Raw genomic sequence first — 19401 nt, 5'->3', positions numbered from 1 at the left:
CAGAATGTAGCCATCGCTATCGATAGTGCCATCGGCTTGGTGCCAGCTCTAGTATCTTCACAGCTACGTACAGCCTAGATTTCATCTGCATTTCACATACGGATTTATTGTTTTCCTGCGCTGTTAATTGCAATTACCGCACGGCAATTAAAGTGGTGCCATCGAGGACTACCGCCTGTCGCACCGTTAGCCGCGAAACTGACGTGAAACGTGCCCAGCAACTGCGCCGCGCGCGAGAGCGAGAGAGGTGGAGCAGAGCAGCGACTGAGAGGAGCGGAAAAACAAGGAGGAGCTAGCTGAACAGGCAGCAACAAAGAAGGTCCGCAGCCCCGGCAGGCAAAAGAAAAATAAAGAAAAAGGCGAAAAACAACGCCGCCGAAGTAGCAAATACGCCTGGTTAACAACTCTGGTGTGAGGGAGATTAACTAATTTGCATGGAGCGAATGAGTTTTAATTTTAGTTTGAGTCATTGATCTCTTTCTCCCATTTTTTTTTTGTTGCCTGTCTGGCTGTGTGCATGCAGTGGTGCGTGCGTGTGTGTGAGAGTGAGCGCCTGGTCGCAGTGACTCAGTGACGTGCATTAATTCCTGCCTAATTATGCCTTTAATTTATTTTAATCAATCTTAATTAATAATTTACTCCACTTGCAGCCCATACACGCACACTCACCCACACAAACACACGCACACAAGCGTACGGAGAGAGAGACTGCATCTGCGGGCGCTCAACAAAATCGATCGCGAGAGAGAGACTGTGACTGTGACTGCGACTGCGACTACGGCAAATCGAAAACGGACGCCACAGCCAAATGACGGAATACAAACTGGTCGTCGTTGGAGCCGGAGGCGTGGGCAAGTCCGCGCTCACCATCCAGCTAATTCAGAACCATTTCGTGGACGAGTACGATCCCACAATCGAGGACTCCTACCGAAAGCAAGTGGTTATCGGTGAGTTATACTAAAATCTGGTATTGCAAAGGGTGCAGAGGTCTTAAGCCTCTAGAGATTTCTGCTTTCTTTTGCTGTTTTGGGGTACCTCTTGAGGACATTTCGATTTTAATTCGGGTAAAACATACAAAGAGTATGCCAGAAGAGGTCTTAAAGAGTCCCGATATTCAAACGCATTCTACTTCCCTGCAGATGGAGAGACCTGCCTGCTGGACATCCTGGACACCGCCGGCCAAGAGGAGTACTCGGCAATGCGCGATCAGTATATGCGGACCGGAGAGGGCTTCCTGCTGGTCTTTGCCGTCAACAGTGCGAAGTCTTTCGAGGATATCGGCACCTACCGTGAGCAGATCAAGCGCGTAAAGGACGCCGAAGAGGTGCCCATGGTGCTGGTGGGCAACAAATGTGATCTGGCCTCGTGGAACGTTAACAACGAGCAGGCAAGAGAGGTGAGTACGGGCCTTCAGAGTTCCCAGCGAGCCTTCCATTCATTATGTTTCGGTTCTCAGGTGGCCAAACAGTACGGCATTCCATACATTGAGACATCCGCCAAGACGCGCATGGGCGTGGACGATGCATTTTACACACTGGTGCGCGAAATCCGCAAGGACAAGGACAACAAGGGGCGGAGGGGCCGAAAAATGAACAAGCCGAATCGTAGATTTAAATGTAAAATGCTCTAAACGGCCTCGCATTGGTTATTATTCACTTTTTATTTCTTCAAATTTCGCCTGTTTGTCTGTATGTGCGTCGGCGGATCGCCGATCGTCCCGGAATCGATGGTTTGTCCATTCTGGACACACAATGCGAAAAACACACACATGTGGGAGCGTGTCGGATAAACAATTGTTGGTCGGTGCAATTGTCAGATAAAAGATGAGAAATTGTAATTAATTTAAGTAACTAGAGTTTTATGTACGTCGAAATGATTTTGTGAATGTGTGTGTTTTGTGTCGTTTGAAAGGCTGCGAGGCGCCCTTTTAAGAGTATTAACAATAACAAGCAAACAAAAACGATCGAAGCAAATCGAAAATGAAAATGAATATGTACCTCTACATAAAAACTATGAATACTGTTGTAACTGCCTTGGTTCAGCTGCTATATCCGTTTGTTTTCAACCAGCACTTAACTTGATTCTATGTTGTTTGTACTTTAACAGATACTCCGTGCTTAAAACCGAAACGCAATGTAAACAAATATTGTGAATTTTTAGAGCCCTGTTATCTATTGGTTTTAACCCGACAGTCATACATAAATGCAATCTTTTTCCGCACACACGCATGAGCAGAATTCCATTAGTATTCATCATTAGGAACAAACAAGCAAAGGCCGATAAGCTCACAGCAATTTTCGCACAAAGAAGCAAATTCGTTAGCCCCAAACTAGATTTATGTTCAGTTTAACACATATTTGTGGTGCTACGATGATGAAATTATAATCCGTATGAGTTCTTGAGATATGCCTTTCTTTCTACTTACCATACTGACATCAATCAATCGGAGAGAAAACAAACAGCCAATTAAAATTACATTATATAGTTTGCTTTAAGCTTTTTATACATACATACATACATTTAATATTTAATTTTTTGTATTAATTTTTGCCATACAAAAAGAAACGAAATAAATCGATTGTGTGTACTATTTATACAATATGGTTTTAGTTTAGCTGGGCGTCAATTATTCCTCAGTATTTCTTACGTGAGAGATAATATTTTTAATCAAGGTTTTGACTTTGGGTCAAGCATGACTTGTGTAGCGAAATTAAAAATTACTCATGTTAAAACCAATTATTATGATTAAACTTGTTTAATGCAGTATTGAGAATAAAAAAATTAATTTGAATTTTTGCGTTGCGCGCGTAAATTGCAATGGGCCAACATTTCGATAATTCGAAGAACAGTTTCGAAAAGCGGCGATATCTAGTCGATATAAATTAGCTCTTCGATAACAATAGGCAGCAATCGGTGGGTGTGCTATCAAAATGTCATTGTTGGGGTCATCGTATCACTGTCAGCTCTAACAAAAAATTCTGTGCGTTTTTCTATTGATCTCGGAAACTGTAGCTTGACAAAAACCTTTTTTGCATAATTATAACTACGCGGAAGCAGCAGACGAGATAAATAGCTAGTATTAAGAGCAGAGCCATCATCTAAAAGGTAAACTATCAAGCAAACGTAGAAAAGAACATTTGGCAAAAAACGTTCATTGACGCGGTCGCCATTTTGTTTTCGCGGACGCCACTCCGCTTGTGTACTACTACGTATTTTACAAAAACTACAAAACATTGCGATTCCTTTGCAGTCGACAATGAGCATGGACGCTGGTAACTCTGTGGAAAGCCGCGAAAAGGAGCGCGACCGTCGTGGACGCGGTGCACGTGGCTCCCGCTTCTCGGACGCTGATGGCAATGGAAACGCCGGTGGAAACCAGGGAGGTGGTGGAGGAGGCGGTGGCAACAATGTTCGCGACCGGAGCCGCGAACGCCGCAATTGCCGCGTTTACATTTCGAACATTCCGTACGACTACCGTTGGCAGGATCTGAAGGATCTGTTTCGCCGCATCGTCGGCTCCATTGAGTACGTGCAGCTGTTCTTCGATGAGAGCGGCAAGGCGCGCGGCTGTGGCATTGTGGAGTTCAAGGATCCGGAGAACGTACAGAAGGCCTTGGAGAAGATGAACCGCTATGAGGTGAATGGACGCGAGCTAGTGGTCAAGGAGGATCACGGCGAGCAGCGCGATCAGTACGGCCGCATAGTGCGAGATGGAGCCGGGGGCGGTGGTGGTGGAGGTGGCGTTGGCGGAGGCAATGGAGGTGGCAACAATGGAGGAGGTGGCGGCGGTGGTCGTGACCACATGGATGACCGCGATCGTGGTTTCTCCAGGAGAGACGACGACAGATTGTGAGTACCCCCTTTATGCTAATATCCTATATGTGTACTTTTTCCGATGTTCTGGAGCAGGAAAGCAGAGTTCATGGCGCGCATAAATTATTCAATTTTTACAAACTTTCCAGCTGGCAGTGGTTACATTTAAATTGTATCAACGATTGCGGACTCTGCATTGAATCGAGTTTAGTTTGAGTTTTCATACATATATGTATGTAGGTCAGGAATAGATCGCAAGATATTGAATCCTAAAGTTGTTGTTTTCCTATTTGTGTGTAGGATAGCAGTTATCACGAACGAACTGAATTTTTTATTTTAAGGAATATCTATTGTCTCTTGTGAATCATATAAGTGGCACCGGAATTTGTATTCAGTTCAGGTTTCGTACTGAGTTAATCGAGGTTACCTAAGGTTTTCGTATCAAATTGAACCATATATCTTTCAAACATTTTTCTGATTGCTGATTTAATTAATAGAAAATGTTAATTAGGGGAACATGCCGAAAATTTCGTTAATTCGTAAGAAAATTAACTATTAATATTAGCTACGAGTTTACGAAAATATAAATCGTACTTTTCATAACAGTTAGTAGTAATGCATTTAGGTATAGATGCAGTTTGTGTTCATCTGATTACAACGAAATCTCCGAAATTCTCTTATTGATTATCAATGATTTTTTTCATTTAAAAGTGCTCCGTTTTGATCTCAAGTCAATTATGTATGTTCAGTGTTGAAGTTGAAGGTTGATCACACCATTTATAGTCGGAAGTGTTTGATTTTTGGTACTGGCAGCTCAAATTTTCTTAAAATATCAAGGATTGCTGGAATGTATTGCTTCTCAGTTACTTTTTGGGCTGTTTTTACAAAACAAAAACATTCGATATTCATGTATAAAGATATTTTCAGTAGCTGAAGAAAATAAGCGTTTGATACGATTTTAAACTGTAGCTAAAATGTAAACGCGTCTGAATATCCTGCGGCTCTCTTGGAATCCCACTTCTCGTAGCTGAAGCTTACTTGTGCTTTTGTTATCTTTCTCTGGAAATCTGGCTTCTCTTTTTCTAGATCTGGGCGTAATAATTTTAACATGATGTCAAATGATTATAATAATTCGTCGAATTACAATTTGTATGGGCTTTCTGCTTCGTTTTTGGAGAGTCTTGGCATAAGTGGACCTTTGCATAATAAGGTTTTTGTTGCTAATGTGAGTATATTGTAATATAAAATTCCAATAATCCTATGTATAGTATTCTACTGGACCGGACCACACTACAAATATGCTGCGTTTTCTTTTTGCTTCGGGGTCTCTGCTTTGTATTTATAACCCGCCTAGTTCACATCCTCCAGAAGATCTGTTTACTTGTTTTAATTCATCTAAGTCGACTCAATGTAATGAGAACTCCACGGTATCCTTTCCTTTTCGACATATGTTCCTTTCCCTCTTCGAATTTACGTATAGAATCGGATGTGTTGATGTGTTTAAACGACTGGGTGGACCTACATGGACCAGGGAAAGACACTGTTACCCTTTTCTAACATCGCTAAACACTAAATATATTTTAGTTGATAACAATACCACAGAATGGGCTCTAAGTATACTAGTTTCTCCTCAGAACGTTGACTTAAGCGGCAACATCAAATTGGGCTACGTAAAATCTTGTTTTCGAAAACACATTTTGTTTCGGTTAAGTTGTTTAATCATAATTGGTAAGTCTGCAGTTGCACTGACTCCTGGAAGTTTTCTGACTGTTTGTTGGTTGCAGTGTTTTGCCTCTTTCACACTTCTCACATTAGATTTTCCGCGAAGACCATTTCTTTTTCAAGGGTTATAAATATGAAGCAGTTACGGGTGTAGAAAAATTCGATGTCGTCTCTGGGCTATTCCATTTGGTTTCTGGGCACGTGTGCTGGACTGATTCTCCTGAGATTCTCGCCTATTGCTAGCATAGCTTTGCTGCATGGTTTTGTCACTTGTTGGACAGACAGCAGTTGGAATCAACATGGTCAACTTTCGAAACTATTTCAGTGGCTGAGCCATCGGATTGACACATTGCTAATTTCACTTTCTTCACACTCCCTGCAGCTGGACTACAAGGTGGACAACAAGAAGCTCAAGCAGGTCTTCAAGCTGGCCGGCAAGGTGCAGAGCGTAGACCTTTCGCTGGACAAGGAGGGCAACAGTCGCGGCTTTGCTGTGATCGAATACGACCATCCTGTGGAGGCTGTTCAAGCAATTTCCATGCTGGATCGTCAGATGCTTTTTGACCGTCGTATGACCGTGCGACTGGACCGTATTCCGGATAAGAATGAAGGCATTAAGCTACCTGAGGGCCTGGGAGGTGTGGGCATCGGCCTGGGACCCAACGGCGAGCCACTCAGGGATGTGGCCCACAACCTGCCCAACGGTGGTCAGAGCCAGGGCCAGTTGCTAGGCAACGCTCAGCAAGGATCTCAGCTTGGATCGGTGGGTAGCCAACCCAACAGCAGTGCTGTTAGCAACGCCACCACGAACCTGCTAAACAACCTAACCGGCGTTATGTTTGGCAATCATGCGGCAGTGCAGCCATCGCCTGTGGCTCCGGTGCAAAAGCCTAGCCTGGGAAACAATTCCGGTACCGGCGGATTGAACTTAAACAACCTGAATCCCAGCCTTCTGGCTGCCGTAGTCGGCAATCTTGGTAACCAGGGAGGAAATTTAAGCAATCCCTTGCTGAGCTCGTCGCTGAGCAACCTGGGTCTCAATCTGGGCAACTCCAGCAATGATGACAGCCTGACTCCAAGCAATGTGGGTCTTTCAAATAATTACAGCAGCGGCGGCACCGGTGGTGGCAATAACTACAGCTCTGGCAACAACTACAGCGGCGGTGGCGGCTCCAGCAACTTGGGATACAATGCCTACAGCAGCTCTGGTGGAGTGGGCGGTGGCAACGGAGGAGTTGGTGTAGATGGCAACGACTACAACACAGGCAATCCTTTGGATGTCTATGGCGGCGGCAGCAACGTGGGCAACTCCAATGTTGGCTCTGGCAATGCTGTCGGTGGATCCCGAAAGTCGGACACGATCATTATTAAGAACGTTCCAATGAGCTGCACTTGGCAGACACTGCGAGACAAGTTCCGTGAGATTGGGGACGTTAAGTTTGCGGAGATCCGCGGCAATGATGTGGGCGTTGTGCGTTTCTTTAAGGAGCGCGATGCCGAACTAGCCATTGGTGAGTGACACTCAAAGAGAGATTTCTTCAATTTACTAAACTCCAATGTCTTTTTAGCGCTGATGGATGGCTCCCGCCTGGATGGGCGCAACATTAAAGTAACATACTTTTAAGTCAAGCAGTTAAGTTCCGAAATAATTCTTCGTTTCTTGGCGCCAATTTACACTTCAAGCATGACCACATCCTCCGATGACCAATGAAATGAGCTGATTTTCCTTATTTCACTCGCAATACCGGAAATATTTTATCGAAACACGCAAGGGCTTATCCAAACAAGTGCAACCACATATTTGTATAACTTTTATATATATATTGGCATATTAATATACGGACAAATGATTATTGACGTTCCAAAAAAGAAGTCCCAATAAACCCAAGACGCGATCCAAATTATTTTTAAGTCATTGAATTAAACGAAATAAAATAATGTAAACCCTGAATTTTGATGGTCATGTTATGATGTGTTTATTGAATTTTCACTTAATTACTACAAGCATTGGTGGCTTTGGGGTTTGATACATGATAGGTTAATCTTCTTACTTGTGTAAGAATTTACAATTGTATTTGCTTGCTTAAATAATTAGATTTGATTTCGTTAATTTGCGGACGGGGTTGTTTTGAATCTTTCCAAGCGAGCGCGCGCCTTCTCTGACCAGGCTTCCTTCGATTCCGTTGTGGTGGGCGTCGTGGCCGCTGCTGAGACTGCTGCTCCTCCAAATCGCTCCTTCCGTTTCTGGAGACGATCCTCGGCCTTTGAGTTCGGTGCTTTGTCGGGCACCACGCATCCGAAACGTTCGGCACGTCTTTTGAGTGCCTCCTTTTGCTGCTCCTCCGTCTCCTTATTGCCCTTGTTGGCCGTAATGGAGGCACTAGAGGATTTATTGATGGCTGCAGCAACTGCGGTTGCAGTGGTGGCCACAGCGGGTGCGGCGGTGGGTGTGATGCCGAACTTTTTGGCTCGCAGTTCCAATCGCTCTTGTGCAGTCAGCTGGGTAAGTTTCTTGTCTCCTGATGGCTTTTCTCCATCCGTCTTCGGTCCAACCACAATAGGCTTATGCTTCTTGATAGGAGTCTCCCCGGTGGAATCACTAGCAGCTGCAGCGGGTGCCTCGTTCTCCTTAGATGGAGGTGTCCCCGTGCTGGCCACCGTGCCCGTGGACTGCTGGGAATTGTTTCGTTTCAGCACTATTTTCTTGGCCGGCACAGCTGCCTCTGAACCCATTGACGTCTTTTCTTCCGCCAGCAAATCCGGAATGGCCACAGTTGTGGGCGTGCTAACCGGACTCTTCAGGAGCTCATCGTCGTTTTCGATGCCCAGCAGCTTGTGCTCATCCTCGTCGGTCAAGGACACATCGTCGTCGTCGATGGCATCCGCTATGGCAGAATCCTCCAGAGAAAGGTCCCCCTCCAACAATGCGGTCTGCAATCGGTCCTGCAGTTCAGTTTTATTTCCATTCACGGTCAGTCCACGAAGCTTCAGCTCGCGCTTCAAGTCCGCCACCTGGAAAACAAACATATACTTGAGATCATCTCTTAAGGTTAATCTTTAAACTTACCTTCATTTTAGTCACGTCGTTTTCAGGCATTTTCACAGTTTTCGAAAAAAATTTACTCAAATCTTGTGAACACCCCGTACAGTTAGTGGTGAGATAATTACTGAGCACAGAAAAGTTATCGATTCCCTAAAATAAAGTATGTGTGTCGTGATACGATTGTATGCGAATCATATTTATTGTTCTAAATTACTTTCTAACCAAATTTTATTAAGAAACCAAAATTGAATCTGTTAGCTTGAAAAAATTAAATATTAAAATCTTTTAGCTATTACGTGAACCAAATACGATATTATGGGAGCGAGGGAATACTGGTCGATTTGTTATAATAACAATTAATCGATAATCTTACATTTTTTGGATTCTTTTTCTGACAGGCCAGTGTAATGGTTCTTGTCTTGTCTCTTGTGTCCAAATGAGGAACATAGAATATCTGATAAATCTAAATTTATTGGATACAAATGCCCAATTCTTATGTTATTGGATCAGCAACGTAGACATAGAAATTTATGCTGGTGGTACATTCAAGGCGGTCGTATTAATTGCGCCAAATTGCACTGCTAGGGATTGCTTTCTTCAGGCGCGCTCCCTTAGAGCTGAATTTGTTTTTTATACATAAGGTTACCGCGACATGTTTCTTGTAAAACTTTGGTCTGAAAACCTTTTCTCCTGTAGGCTAGCGGCCAATAGGCAATCGAGTGCCTTTCATATTTATTTTAGGATTCAGCAGATTCTGAACACAGCTACAGGCGCATTTGATCGGGCATCACTCCTAGCTTTCCACGATTGCTATTGGATCTGGTTATATTTGTTTTTGTCACTTCAGCTCTCACCCCCATGGTTCGCTGTTCCAGGCCGCTTACACACGATAAGATATAATATATGAGTGCTGTTCAGAAATAGCAACCGTGCACTCCGCACACCCTTCGATCCGCACAGACCGGAAACGGGAAGTGGAGACACTCTGCAACATTATCTGGTCTCGCCCTCAGCTATTCTTAGTCGCCCTAACTCCCTGCGAATTTGATTCCTTTCAGTATTTCACCCTGCGACCTTGGGAATCGTGCAATTCGGATCCCAGCTAGATTGAATCGCTACTATAAGTGCTCCTCAGTGCGCCGCACCTGCTCAAATCTCCTGGTACAATGCTCATTGTCAAGAGGCATCCAGAAGTATCTGTGGTGCTTGCAGTAGTGCCACACATGTTGCTCATGTGCTGCCACAAGTAGCTATCCCTAATTGGCACTGCTGCACATTCATATTTGTGTATTAATAATTTTCCGACTCTTCTCTTTGCTGTGGCCGCCCGCCCGACTTTTTGGGTCGACTTTTTGGCCTATGTCACTTGACCTTTATTCCATGTACGGCAGTGACTTGCCCAGTGCAGTGGTGATTCTAATTAATGTAATGCCCCATCAACGTGTCGGCTAATTGAACTCATGTATGCCATTGCCGCACACTCGCAGTGAACGCAGTTTTTTCGTTCCTACCCGTTAGGCGGTTCTTTGGCTTAATTACCCCTACATTGGCCAGATACAAAGCCTTAGTTTGGCGGCACGCACTTGCGGAATGTGGTTGATTAATGGCTCATGCCAGATACTCCAGTTGCAGGGCGGGATATGACGCAACAGGATTTGGCACTCATATATAGCTTGAAAGTAGTGCTGTGCTATCTCAGTTAAGTAATTATGTGTGCAGCAAAAGCGTATTACTTTGACGCACTTAGAAGTTGGATTCGATCGCCTAATTCGTAGCATAGAAGAAACAATGGATTTCCGACGCTTTTTAAATCCCTATTGCAAAGTTCATGAAATATTACGTTCTCAATTGCGAAAAAAGTGAAGTTTGTGCTGCAGCTGTTGGTCGCCAAGTCCCCAAGAAGCGACGCCTATCCAAACCATTGATAAGGAAACAGTGTGGCCCAAGTGCTAAGAGAGAGCTCTCTGCGCTCGCTCTTCGCGTATCTGCGAGATACTCGAACTGCGAGGGCAACAAATCGACGTGTATGTTCACTTCAGTTGGTTGACGACATCGCGAGCGATCGGTTGTGGCTATTCGTTTATCCGGTTTTACACTCCCGCCGCCGCCAGTTCGAGTAATCCCCTCCACACTGCGATCAAGTCGCACGTCATCGCCAGACGTGTTGTTCGATTGAGTATTGCAAATAGTACGAGTACGGATAAAAGTACGGGCACACAAGCCCCGTATCTATAAGTACGTGCCAGTGCAAAGCGACTACGCATCCGACCCACTAAGTTCATCCTCGCATGCAGACACAGCCAGCTGTGGGATTGGCCAACTGTGATACCCTTCCCAGAATGGACCTAACCACCCAGTGACCTTGCGATTTGGTGGGCGCTCGGTGGCTCGGCGGTTGAAGTAACAACATTTATCTTTTGGTGTAAACACTGTTTGCATAGAGCCCTCAGAAGTGGGGAGAGCAAACTTCGTGATCGTTTCTTTATCACCTGAGTCACTTTGTATGGCGCTCACGTCACCGCCCCCACCAAACCCCTTCGATTCGATCCGTCCACAGCTCTGGAATGCCAAGCAGTTTCAGCATACGATTCCAGCTCTCTCGCTCCCAATCGCAATCGCTGTGCTTCTCTCTTATTCTTTGGGGGATGGGGATCTTGCCAGGCGACTTGATTCTCCCCCATAATGGGTTCGATACCATTTTTAGTTATCAAACAATTATATGGCTACACAGCCATTTAAAGGCCGTCGCAGGAAACAGAGTACGTGAATCGTCAATGGCCAATCTCCATAATGTCGCTAATCAATTCATTGCGACCTATGGCACAATAAACACTCCGCATTAACCTCAATTAATTTAACTAATTGGCCGCGCGTGCCCTTGCAATCTGTCGGGATCCATTTCATTCTGGACTCGCTCGTTCTTCTGACCAGGTAACCATGGGTTTTCGCCATGGTTCCACCTATCGCCGTCGCTGTTTCAAGTCCAATTCCCTATGTACGAGTATGCACACCGCATTCACCGATATCTATCTTATCTAATCAGTTTATTAAATACGAAAACCCATGCGGGAAACCATAAAAATACATGCACATACACAATTCGTGTATTTTTCGCAACAATAAGCAGAGCTGAATAAATGTTTTGTGCTCTGGTGTAGGTGGTGAATAGGGGTCTATATAGAAATGTACCTATATAGACGACTTGGAGTTCCAATTCGATCTGGTTTTGGGCGTGAAGATTAGTTTTACTGCTCTCGGGCAAAAAGCTTTTCGAACGCAAGCTAATTTTAAACACTCCTCTGATAAAAGCAAAGGTTTCAGTTTGTTATATTATACTCCAGCACAAAATGAGATCCCGCTTTCTTAAGAAACTCAAGCCAAGTAATCTCAATTCTATAAAAGAATTACCTACATATGTACATTCTACAGACGGCGTTTCTTTTTCGTTATTGTGGAATTATTTCATAAATAACACTTACAGTCCGGAACTCTTGCGATAGCCCACAATAGAGTCGCATGATCCATCCACACTTGTAAAAGTGTTCGCATAATTCACTTATTGACTAACCGACAGTCCGCCTTTGTGTAACTTGGTTGTTTATGGAGCGTCTGCAGTATGGGAGCCAAACTAAGAGTCCACATATTGAAAGATCTATAGTATACTAAGGCCACTAAAGAGGCTGCTGATAAGGGGCTGTCTGAAAGCCGAGCTTTGAACTGGAGTGACCCAACTGAATTGCACATGCACATGAATATAGCCAGCTACAGTGCAGATGTGTCGCTTTGAGACCTTTCCTCATCTTGGGCAATCATCGCCACCGAATGCAAAGAAAGAGGGAGTGTGAAATGTGGCAAGTCTTCCGAGATTCCGAGAACGACGACTTCGTAACTTGATATGAAAAGTTTACAAGAGGCCAAGCCTGCCGATAACAATGAACTGGAGTAAGATGTTCAGGGACTGCCGGGCCTGGGCATGTTCATGTGCACTTCATGTTTCAAGGGGCTGCATTAAATGCACAGCAATTATGTTTAAATAATTTATTATGTGTATTAATTTCGAGCCGAGCTCGATACAGTTTCATTTTTCATTTTTCATTTTCATCTGCGGCCTGCCGCTTGATAAAGAGTTTCCGCCGTTTCCCGCACTGATAGAACCACATAAGTTATGATGCAGCATTGTACAGGGTATCATGGGCCAGGGTATCATGGGCACCTACTTGGCGTGCCTGGAAAAGTTTCGAACGTTGCTCACACACCTGTTTCCTTCATCCACAAGCTTACATCATGGAGCACGGGATACTCATTCACTAGTTCACTAATTCCAGCGCATTGCTTAATCAGCTGGCTGTATAAATAGAAAAATTCGGTAGCATTGGAACTTAATTATTTGCACTTCTCTGTAGTCACTAAAACAGCAGCCAAAGCTGTTTGTTTATAATAATTTAAAACGCGTCCAAAGAGGCCAAAACAAAAGTGTGCTGTTTATTTAGTTTCGTTGTAGCTTTCTGGCCAAGTTTGTGTTTTTTTGCGCGGTGGCTACCTAATGGTCAATTGTTCGTCTGGATTTGTTTACTAATTTGGCAACGAAAGTCAAAAAAAGAACACTTCTATTTGGGGATTCTGCTGCCATTTTGCTGGAACGAACTCATCCGATTCAGATTTGGTAACGTCATTCACACAGAATTGGAATATAATTTGTTCAAAAGCATGATCGCTTGGATACATTTTCACTATTTTAGGCAACCAGCCATGAAATACCGATTTTATCGGCAAAATGCTTTGCCATTCTTCAGGAAATGTTTGCAAAAACGCATACAGCACATGGAAAACCAATAAAAAGTTCAGAACCTCAAAGAGAACAGCACTTAACCCCAACTTAGAGCCACTCGCATCATTGATGGCACTTAATTGTGTTGACCCCGGCATCAAAGTGCTCCCAGTCAAAGTTCAGCATCTGTAGATCGCGTGCCCAGAAAGCGTTTTATGTTCACTACTCACGCAAGTGCCCCATCTTGCAAGGCACTCCAGTTGTTGGCAAAACGAATAAAACGAACTTTCAGTGTATTTTTGTACACTCGATAAGTAAAATGACTTGGTACTTTTCTCTACTCTACTTACGAGTACTTTGCCAGCATGGCTTATCTCCAATTTGTCATCTACTGATCACACTGATAGACTGATAGATATAAAATGTATTTGTTAGTTGACTTCTAACATAATAATTTGCTTGCTGATTTCAATCACTCTTATGAATAAGCCTTTGTACTTATAGGCTTCATGTAAACAAGTTCATTATTTATTTATGTGTATTATGGGATCTTTGGCTGTGGTTTTGTGCATTTTGTGGTCAAGAGTTGAGAAGTGCAGTGCCGTCGAACGGTATATGCTGATGAATGTCGCCACGCAACCGGTTTCGATCTTTATTTTTTGAATAATTTGAGTTGCAGCTTACGGATGAAATTTGGTGTGGGTAGGTGGCAAGCGTTTCCCTGCCCATAAGATGAGTCACCGACAAAAGTGTGGTCTAGCTCTTCTAATAAACGCTTTCAACTCACTCTGATTTGCAATTAAGTGAACTGAGTTCAGCTCGAGGCATCAACAAGTGTCCGCGATGAGTCATACTGCAAACTGTGAATAATTCCTGGTATTCGCATGAGTTTTCTGCTTAAGCGGATACCCCAAGAATTCCCACTCACAATATGAATACGAATACGAATACAAATACGAATACGAATACGAATACAAATACGAATTTGAATACGAATACCTAACGGCATCTCTTCCCATTTGTAAATCGGGCAAATGTCTTTTGATTTGGATTTTGTGCTGTGTTTTGGAGGCTGAGCAGGGAAATCTAGTCTATGTTTTGGGTCAACTGGAAACCGCCGAAACCAGTTTTAATTAAAAAAGAAAAATTTATGAAACAAATGCGGTTTTGTTAGTTTGTTTTTGTGCCTGGACAGATGGTGAAAGTCTTTCAGTTTTGGCCCGGCCTTTATTTAATTGTTATGTAAGGCCGGGGGACAGCCATAAAAGCACATTTATTTCCATTAGAGATTTCGCAGAATCAATTGCGCTTGATGAATTCCAGTCCACACAGTTGGCCCCTCGTAAAAGCTTAAATTGCCCAGACTTTTGTCGTTTTCAGTTTAACTGTCGATTAGATTACAAAGTTTTGAAGTTCATGTGCGATATGGCTTGTATCATCAACATGGCTAATTCAGGTGGACTGTTGGCTAAAAGTGTTGGCAAAACCAATACATGTATATGTATAACGCTTTTAAAATGTGGCATTTCCATTTCCATTTCGAAAGGAGAGAAGGAAAATGATATTCCTTAAAAAGAATGTAGATTAGACTTGTATATACATAGTATGCACTTACTCAGCAATAATTCCAGCTAATGCTGCTGAAGTTCATGATACATTTTTATATTCTGGATGAGCAGTATTCCCATTTCTGCTGTGTTCTGCAAGTATTGAAGAGTGAAGCCAGCTAGGGGCAAAGCCTGAAGATTTCCGGTTGCCTCGGGCGCGGGATGGATGAATGTGTGGGTGCGCCAAGATAAACATAGTGCGCCAACATCTGCCACCAAATGTTGCAATCCCGATGTGACGCCTCTACTTTGTCCTCTTTGCAGTACTTACCCAACAAAGGCGAGGAAACAACCGGGAATGACGGCGAACATAACGAAGAGTCCGCGCCCGCTGAAAGTAACCATCGTGGGCGATGGCATGGTGGGCAAAACCTGCATGCTGATAACCTACACACAGAACGAGTTCCCCGAGGAGTACGTACCCACAGTGTTCGACAATCACGCCTGCAACATAGTCGTAGACGATCGGGACTACAATCTGACCCTCTGGGATACGGCCGGGCAGGAGGATTACGAAAGGCTGCGTCCCCTTAGCTATCCAAATGTGAGTATGATTGCATTGCAAGGGGATGAGGGAATCCAAATATGTGCACCTCACTTTAAACCGATTGCTCCTTAGACAAACTGTTTCCTGTTGTGCTATTCGATCAGCAGTAGGACCTCATTCGAAAACGTGAGGAGCAAGTGGTGGCCGGAGATCCGTCACTTCTCCGCCCACGTTCCCGTGGTTCTGGTGGGCACCAAACTGGACTTGCGCATTCCCAACTCGGAGAAGTTCGTGACCACACAGGTTAGTTATCACCACAAGCGGCTGAACCAATTGTATACTAAGTGAGTGAGTTTTGCGCACTTTTTCCAGGAGGGAAAGCGACTGCGCAAGGAGATACACGCATCCAATTTGGTCGAGTGCTCCGCCAAGAAGAAGCAGAACCTGCAACAGGTCTTCGAGGAGGCGGTTAGAGCTGTTGAAAGGAAACCAAAGACGTCGTCCAAGCAATCGTGCAAAATACTGTGAACTAAGTGTATGCCTAATTTTAAATATTGTTATTATGCGTAATGTATTATGTTACTAATTTGCCTGACTATTTGTGCTTTTGTTTTCGCAAAAAGAAAAAAAAACTGTGTAGAAAATTTAACGTTAAGTTTGTATTTTTAAGTGCCACTTGTGGGTAAACCATATGTTTTGTATGCAACCAGGGCATTAATTGTAAAAAGATAAATAAAAAAGAGCACAAAATGAAAATTATATACACATATACAAATATTAAAAGATAAGGAATTGAATTTAAATCGGATATGGCCAGCAATTGTATATTCCAATAAAACCCTAGTCATTAAAATTGCGTGCCCTTCTTATTTAAAATCCAAAATTATATTCTCTTCAGAATTCCGATTTAAAATTTGGCGCCAAATCTTATGTTATTTTGAATAGTTTAACATTTCCGTGCTGTCAACAGTAAGCTGTTACATTTAGTAGGGACATATACCGCAGCTAGTGTTGCATACAACCAGTCTCATGTTGTTATCAGCCAGCCCTGAAAACAGGAAAACTGTAAGTCAGGTCAATCGATACTTAGTCCGCGTAAAATCGATAGCCTGCTATCGAATTCAAAAGAACGTATTGAGCTTGCTATAATATATATATTGAGCTCTGTTATATCACGAAAACTAAAGTCCACTTATTATAGATCCATAGTAATAGCCAATAAAGTTCGTATAATTTTGGACCAAATAGTAAACGAAGAGTTTTTCAGTTTTCAATTATTAAGCCCGTTACTCGTAGAGTAAAAGGGTATACTCGATTCGTTGAAAAGTATGTAACAGGAAGAACTAAACGTTTTGACTATATAAAATATATATATACTAATATATATATTCTAAAGTCCATAGCTCAACATATCTTAATTGAATTTTAATGTGGCATTTTTAAAAAATGCGATAGTTTTGCACTTTTTTATTAGTCTTGTAAATTTCTAGCGATTTGCAAAAATCGTTTTACTACGCCCAATCTACCGCCCAAACTGTCACGACCACGCGATTGAAAATATGTTTGAATTTTTTTACACAATTTCTTGTTTTTATTATTATTTTAGTATCCCCCTTAAACGATTGCTTATCTAGTGCCTTCTCTCTTAAACGAGAATAATACGTTTGTCGTTTAGACTCATTGTGCTTCACTTGACCTTTGATCCCCGCCAAGTTTCAACGTGGTCTCCGTGCCACGCCCCCATCCACGCACATGTTACGGTCAGTGAGGCAAGAGGCGTAACCGAGGGCGTGGGGTATGAAGTTCTGCTCGAATACTCCGGTGAAAAGCTGGGCATAAGGTCCACTGGCAAAGACGGCCACATCATCGCCGCCATGCGTTTCCGATGCCAAGGGAACTGTGCTGGGGAACATAAAGTCCTTGTTCTTCATGTTGATGGCTCTCAGATTTTTCCTCCTCACAGCGCCTCCTTCCCTGAGGTAGTTACTATCATAGCCCGGTCCATTGGCATAGCTCAGGGTAGCATATGGTAGATCATCCGCCGCCAGCTGTCCGTCATTGATGCCGAAGATATCGTTCTTCCTGCTGGAATAGCCCGCCAGCGACATGGTGTGCGAGTGGTCCGAACTGACCACAATTAAGGTGTCATCCGTACTCGTGTGACTCCTGGCAAATTTAACCGCCTTATCGAACTCCGCCGTCTCATCGATGGCCCTCAAAGCCAAGGTGTCGTGGTGGCCATGATCGATCCGGCCGCCCTCGACGAAGAGGAAGTAGCCCCGTCCGGCACTCTGACGCTCCAGGATTTCCATGGCCGACTGGACCATCTCCTCCAAGGTTGGTTGCTCCGCGGGACTCGCATCCAGGTGGTAGGCCATGTGGTAGGGGGCAAACAAGCCCAGTACTCGTGAAGTGTGATTCGTTAGCTTGAGCAGCTCCCTGCGGTTCTGCACATAATGAGCACTGTTCGTGTGCTGCCTCTTCCACTCCTCGATGAGATTACGTCCATCCAAGCGACGACCAGGTGCTCCACTGGCATCCGTCACGCCTTTGGGCAGGAAATTCTCGCGACCTCCGCCCATTATCACATTGAGTTTCTGACCCACAGGACTGTTTATCAGCTGGGCAGCGGCGTCCGGACACAGTTCGGGGTCACCATTGTCTGCCACCACTTCGGCGTCGTTCTCCCAGTTCCGGTTGGCCAGGTGGGCGTACACTCCAGCTGGCGAGGCATGTGTTACGGAGGTTGTGGTGACCAGTCCCGTGGCCATTCCCTGCTTCTGCGCCCAGGCCGCAATGGAGGACACATGGTGGGCGGCTTGTGCCTGCGCCTGGCAATCCTTGAACTGCACCGCTGCTGTCACACCGATGGTGCCATAGTTGGCCTTGACACCACCCAAATAGGCGGTGGCGGTGCAGGCGGAGTCGGCCACCTGCATATTGGCACAGTAGGTCTTGCTGAGACCCACATACGGGAATTGCTCGAAGGCGAACTGCTGCTCCTCGCCGCCCAGGTAAACGCGACCCGCCGTGATCGTTGGTATGGACATGCCATCGCCGATGAAGAGCATCACATTCCTGGCCAGCTGGGTGTTCAAGCGCAGCTTGCTATCCAGCTGCTGGTCCAGCGTTTGGGCCGCCATGCCCTGCCAGTACTCGGCATAGCGCTCCTCCGTCCTCAGGGCATTGAAAACGATCTGGGGCATGGCTCGCTTGAACCGACCTCCTCCAACTGGATTCGATCCTGTGCCCATTAGCGAGAACACCGGATGCATGCGCCTCTCGGCATCGTGTGAGGATTCTGCAGGTACAGTTGGGTTATTGCTTGGGTTACACTACTTAGGTCTGCCTATATGAGAACTTACCTCCATCACTGACTAGAGCACTCAGGCCGATGAAAAACAAGAGCTGCAGCCTCATTTTTCTGTACTTTCTTCTGAGTTTCAGAGTTTCCCAGTTTCCGAGCTGGTTGTACGCTGCCCAGCACGTTTCCTATGCCACTAATGTTCGTTGACACGAGACCTGCGATATTTATAGCGATCGGTTGGGAGGTTCAAGATTTCATAATGCTATGCCACCATCGACCTGATCGCCGGTTGATATGGAAAAGAGTCCCGCTGCCTTGGGTTCGCTTCGATTTTGTTTTGAAAACACGGAACGGTGCGCAGTGGAACCTCCTTCAGAAGATACCTTAGACCAATATAGGTTCAACTAATTTAACAAGATATATTTCTAACTTTCTCCAAAGTGCGTATCACATGTAAGTCTGCAATAAAGTCCAGTGTTTGACGATACATTAGAAGTCAATTATTTGTTCCAAAAATGTTCCCTCTTTTCATATTGGTTAAAGCTAGTATAGTGTAGATACGCGTTCACTTTGTTGCTCAGACTTAAGCTATGAAGCATAATCATTAGTTCTTTATTGGATTTCGTGTTTTCCTAATGTCTCTACACATTGGTA

The 19401-nt window shown here is 44.3% G+C and overlaps 5 protein-coding genes across 6 annotated transcripts; 3 read left to right on the top strand and 2 right to left on the bottom strand.

Moving 5' to 3' along the window:
* The first annotated feature begins 38 nt into the window (after nt 1-38).
* LOC6551803 (ras-like protein 1) lies at nt 39-2402 on the top strand. Its single transcript, XM_001980780.3, has 4 exons — nt 39-319; nt 651-947; nt 1140-1396; nt 1457-2402. Exons 2-4 carry the CDS (start codon nt 809-811, stop codon nt 1628-1630), a joined length of 570 nt encoding a protein of 189 aa, XP_001980816.1. The 5' UTR covers nt 39-319; nt 651-808; the 3' UTR covers nt 1631-2402.
* Nucleotides 2403-2907: 505 nt separating this feature from the next.
* On the top strand, nt 2908-7426 carry LOC6551867 (heterogeneous nuclear ribonucleoprotein M). 2 transcript variants are annotated; one of them, XM_001980781.3, is made up of 5 exons: nt 2908-3105; nt 3251-3849; nt 4900-5038; nt 5918-7046; nt 7104-7426. In XM_001980781.3, exons 2-5 carry the CDS (start codon nt 3257-3259, stop codon nt 7157-7159), a joined length of 1917 nt encoding a protein of 638 aa, XP_001980817.1. In that variant the 5' UTR covers nt 2908-3105; nt 3251-3256; the 3' UTR covers nt 7160-7426. The 2 variants fall into 2 exon arrangements, with proteins under 2 accessions (XP_001980817.1, XP_015009996.1); XM_015154510.2 differs by lacking the exons at nt 4900-5038; nt 7104-7426 and having other exon boundaries at nt 2912-3105; nt 5918-6617.
* Nucleotides 7427-7485: 59 nt separating this feature from the next.
* On the bottom strand, nt 7486-8728 carry LOC6551868. The gene is made up of 2 exons (XM_001980782.3): nt 8603-8728; nt 7486-8547 (listed from the first exon to the last, which is right to left on the bottom strand). The coding sequence occupies exons 1-2, from the start codon at nt 8630-8632 to the stop codon at nt 7642-7644; spliced, it is 936 nt and encodes a 311-aa protein (XP_001980818.2). The 5' UTR covers nt 8633-8728; the 3' UTR covers nt 7486-7641.
* A 1862-nt stretch (nt 8729-10590) lies between these two features.
* Nucleotides 10591-16293, top strand: LOC6551869 (ras-like GTP-binding protein RhoL). Its single transcript, XM_001980783.3, has 4 exons — nt 10591-10813; nt 15218-15497; nt 15573-15743; nt 15813-16293. Exons 2-4 carry the CDS (start codon nt 15252-15254, stop codon nt 15966-15968), a joined length of 573 nt encoding a protein of 190 aa, XP_001980819.1. The 5' UTR covers nt 10591-10813; nt 15218-15251; the 3' UTR covers nt 15969-16293.
* A 734-nt stretch (nt 16294-17027) lies between these two features.
* Nucleotides 17028-19056, bottom strand: LOC6551870 (membrane-bound alkaline phosphatase). The gene is made up of 2 exons (XM_001980784.3): nt 18806-19056; nt 17028-18741 (listed from the first exon to the last, which is right to left on the bottom strand). The coding sequence occupies exons 1-2, from the start codon at nt 18858-18860 to the stop codon at nt 17156-17158; spliced, it is 1641 nt and encodes a 546-aa protein (XP_001980820.1). The 5' UTR covers nt 18861-19056; the 3' UTR covers nt 17028-17155.
* Nucleotides 19057-19401: the final 345 nt, after the last annotated feature.

Source organism: Drosophila erecta, unplaced genomic scaffold (genome assembly GCF_003286155.1).
Source record: "Drosophila erecta strain 14021-0224.00,06,07 unplaced genomic scaffold, DereRS2 tig00000000-arrow-pilon, whole genome shotgun sequence".
NCBI lineage: Eukaryota > Metazoa > Arthropoda > Insecta > Diptera > Drosophilidae > Drosophila > Drosophila erecta.
The sequence above is the reverse complement of the archived record's forward strand: the minus strand, read 5'-3'. Positions and strand labels throughout refer to the sequence as shown.

Coding starts and splice junctions, on each gene's coding strand:
- LOC6551803 (XM_001980780.3), top strand. CDS start 809: ATGACGGAATACAAACTGGTCGTCGTTGGAGCCGGAGGCGTGGGCAAG. Junction 948..1,139: donor CCGAAAGCAAGTGGTTATCG/GTGAGTTATACT, acceptor ACTTCCCTGCAG/ATGGAGAGACCTGCCTGCTG. Junction 1,397..1,456: donor ACAACGAGCAGGCAAGAGAG/GTGAGTACGGGC, acceptor TTCGGTTCTCAG/GTGGCCAAACAGTACGGCAT.
- LOC6551867 (XM_001980781.3), top strand. CDS start 3,257: ATGAGCATGGACGCTGGTAACTCTGTGGAAAGCCGCGAAAAGGAGCGC. Junction 5,039..5,917: donor ATAAGGTTTTTGTTGCTAAT/GTGAGTATATTG, acceptor CACTCCCTGCAG/CTGGACTACAAGGTGGACAA. Junction 7,047..7,103: donor CGATGCCGAACTAGCCATTG/GTGAGTGACACT, acceptor ATGTCTTTTTAG/CGCTGATGGATGGCTCCCGC.
- LOC6551868 (XM_001980782.3), bottom strand. CDS start 8,632: ATGCCTGAAAACGACGTGACTAAAATGAAG. Junction 8,548..8,602: donor ACGACGTGACTAAAATGAAG/GTAAGTTTAAAG, acceptor TTTGTTTTCCAG/GTGGCGGACTTGAAGCGCGA.
- LOC6551869 (XM_001980783.3), top strand. CDS start 15,252: ATGACGGCGAACATAACGAAGAGTCCGCGCCCGCTGAAAGTAACCATC. Junction 15,498..15,572: donor GTCCCCTTAGCTATCCAAAT/GTGAGTATGATT, acceptor ATTGCTCCTTAG/ACAAACTGTTTCCTGTTGTG. Junction 15,744..15,812: donor AGAAGTTCGTGACCACACAG/GTTAGTTATCAC, acceptor CACTTTTTCCAG/GAGGGAAAGCGACTGCGCAA.
- LOC6551870 (XM_001980784.3), bottom strand. CDS start 18,860: ATGAGGCTGCAGCTCTTGTTTTTCATCGGCCTGAGTGCTCTAGTCAGT. Junction 18,742..18,805: donor TGCTCTAGTCAGTGATGGAG/GTAAGTTCTCAT, acceptor CTGTACCTGCAG/AATCCTCACACGATGCCGAG.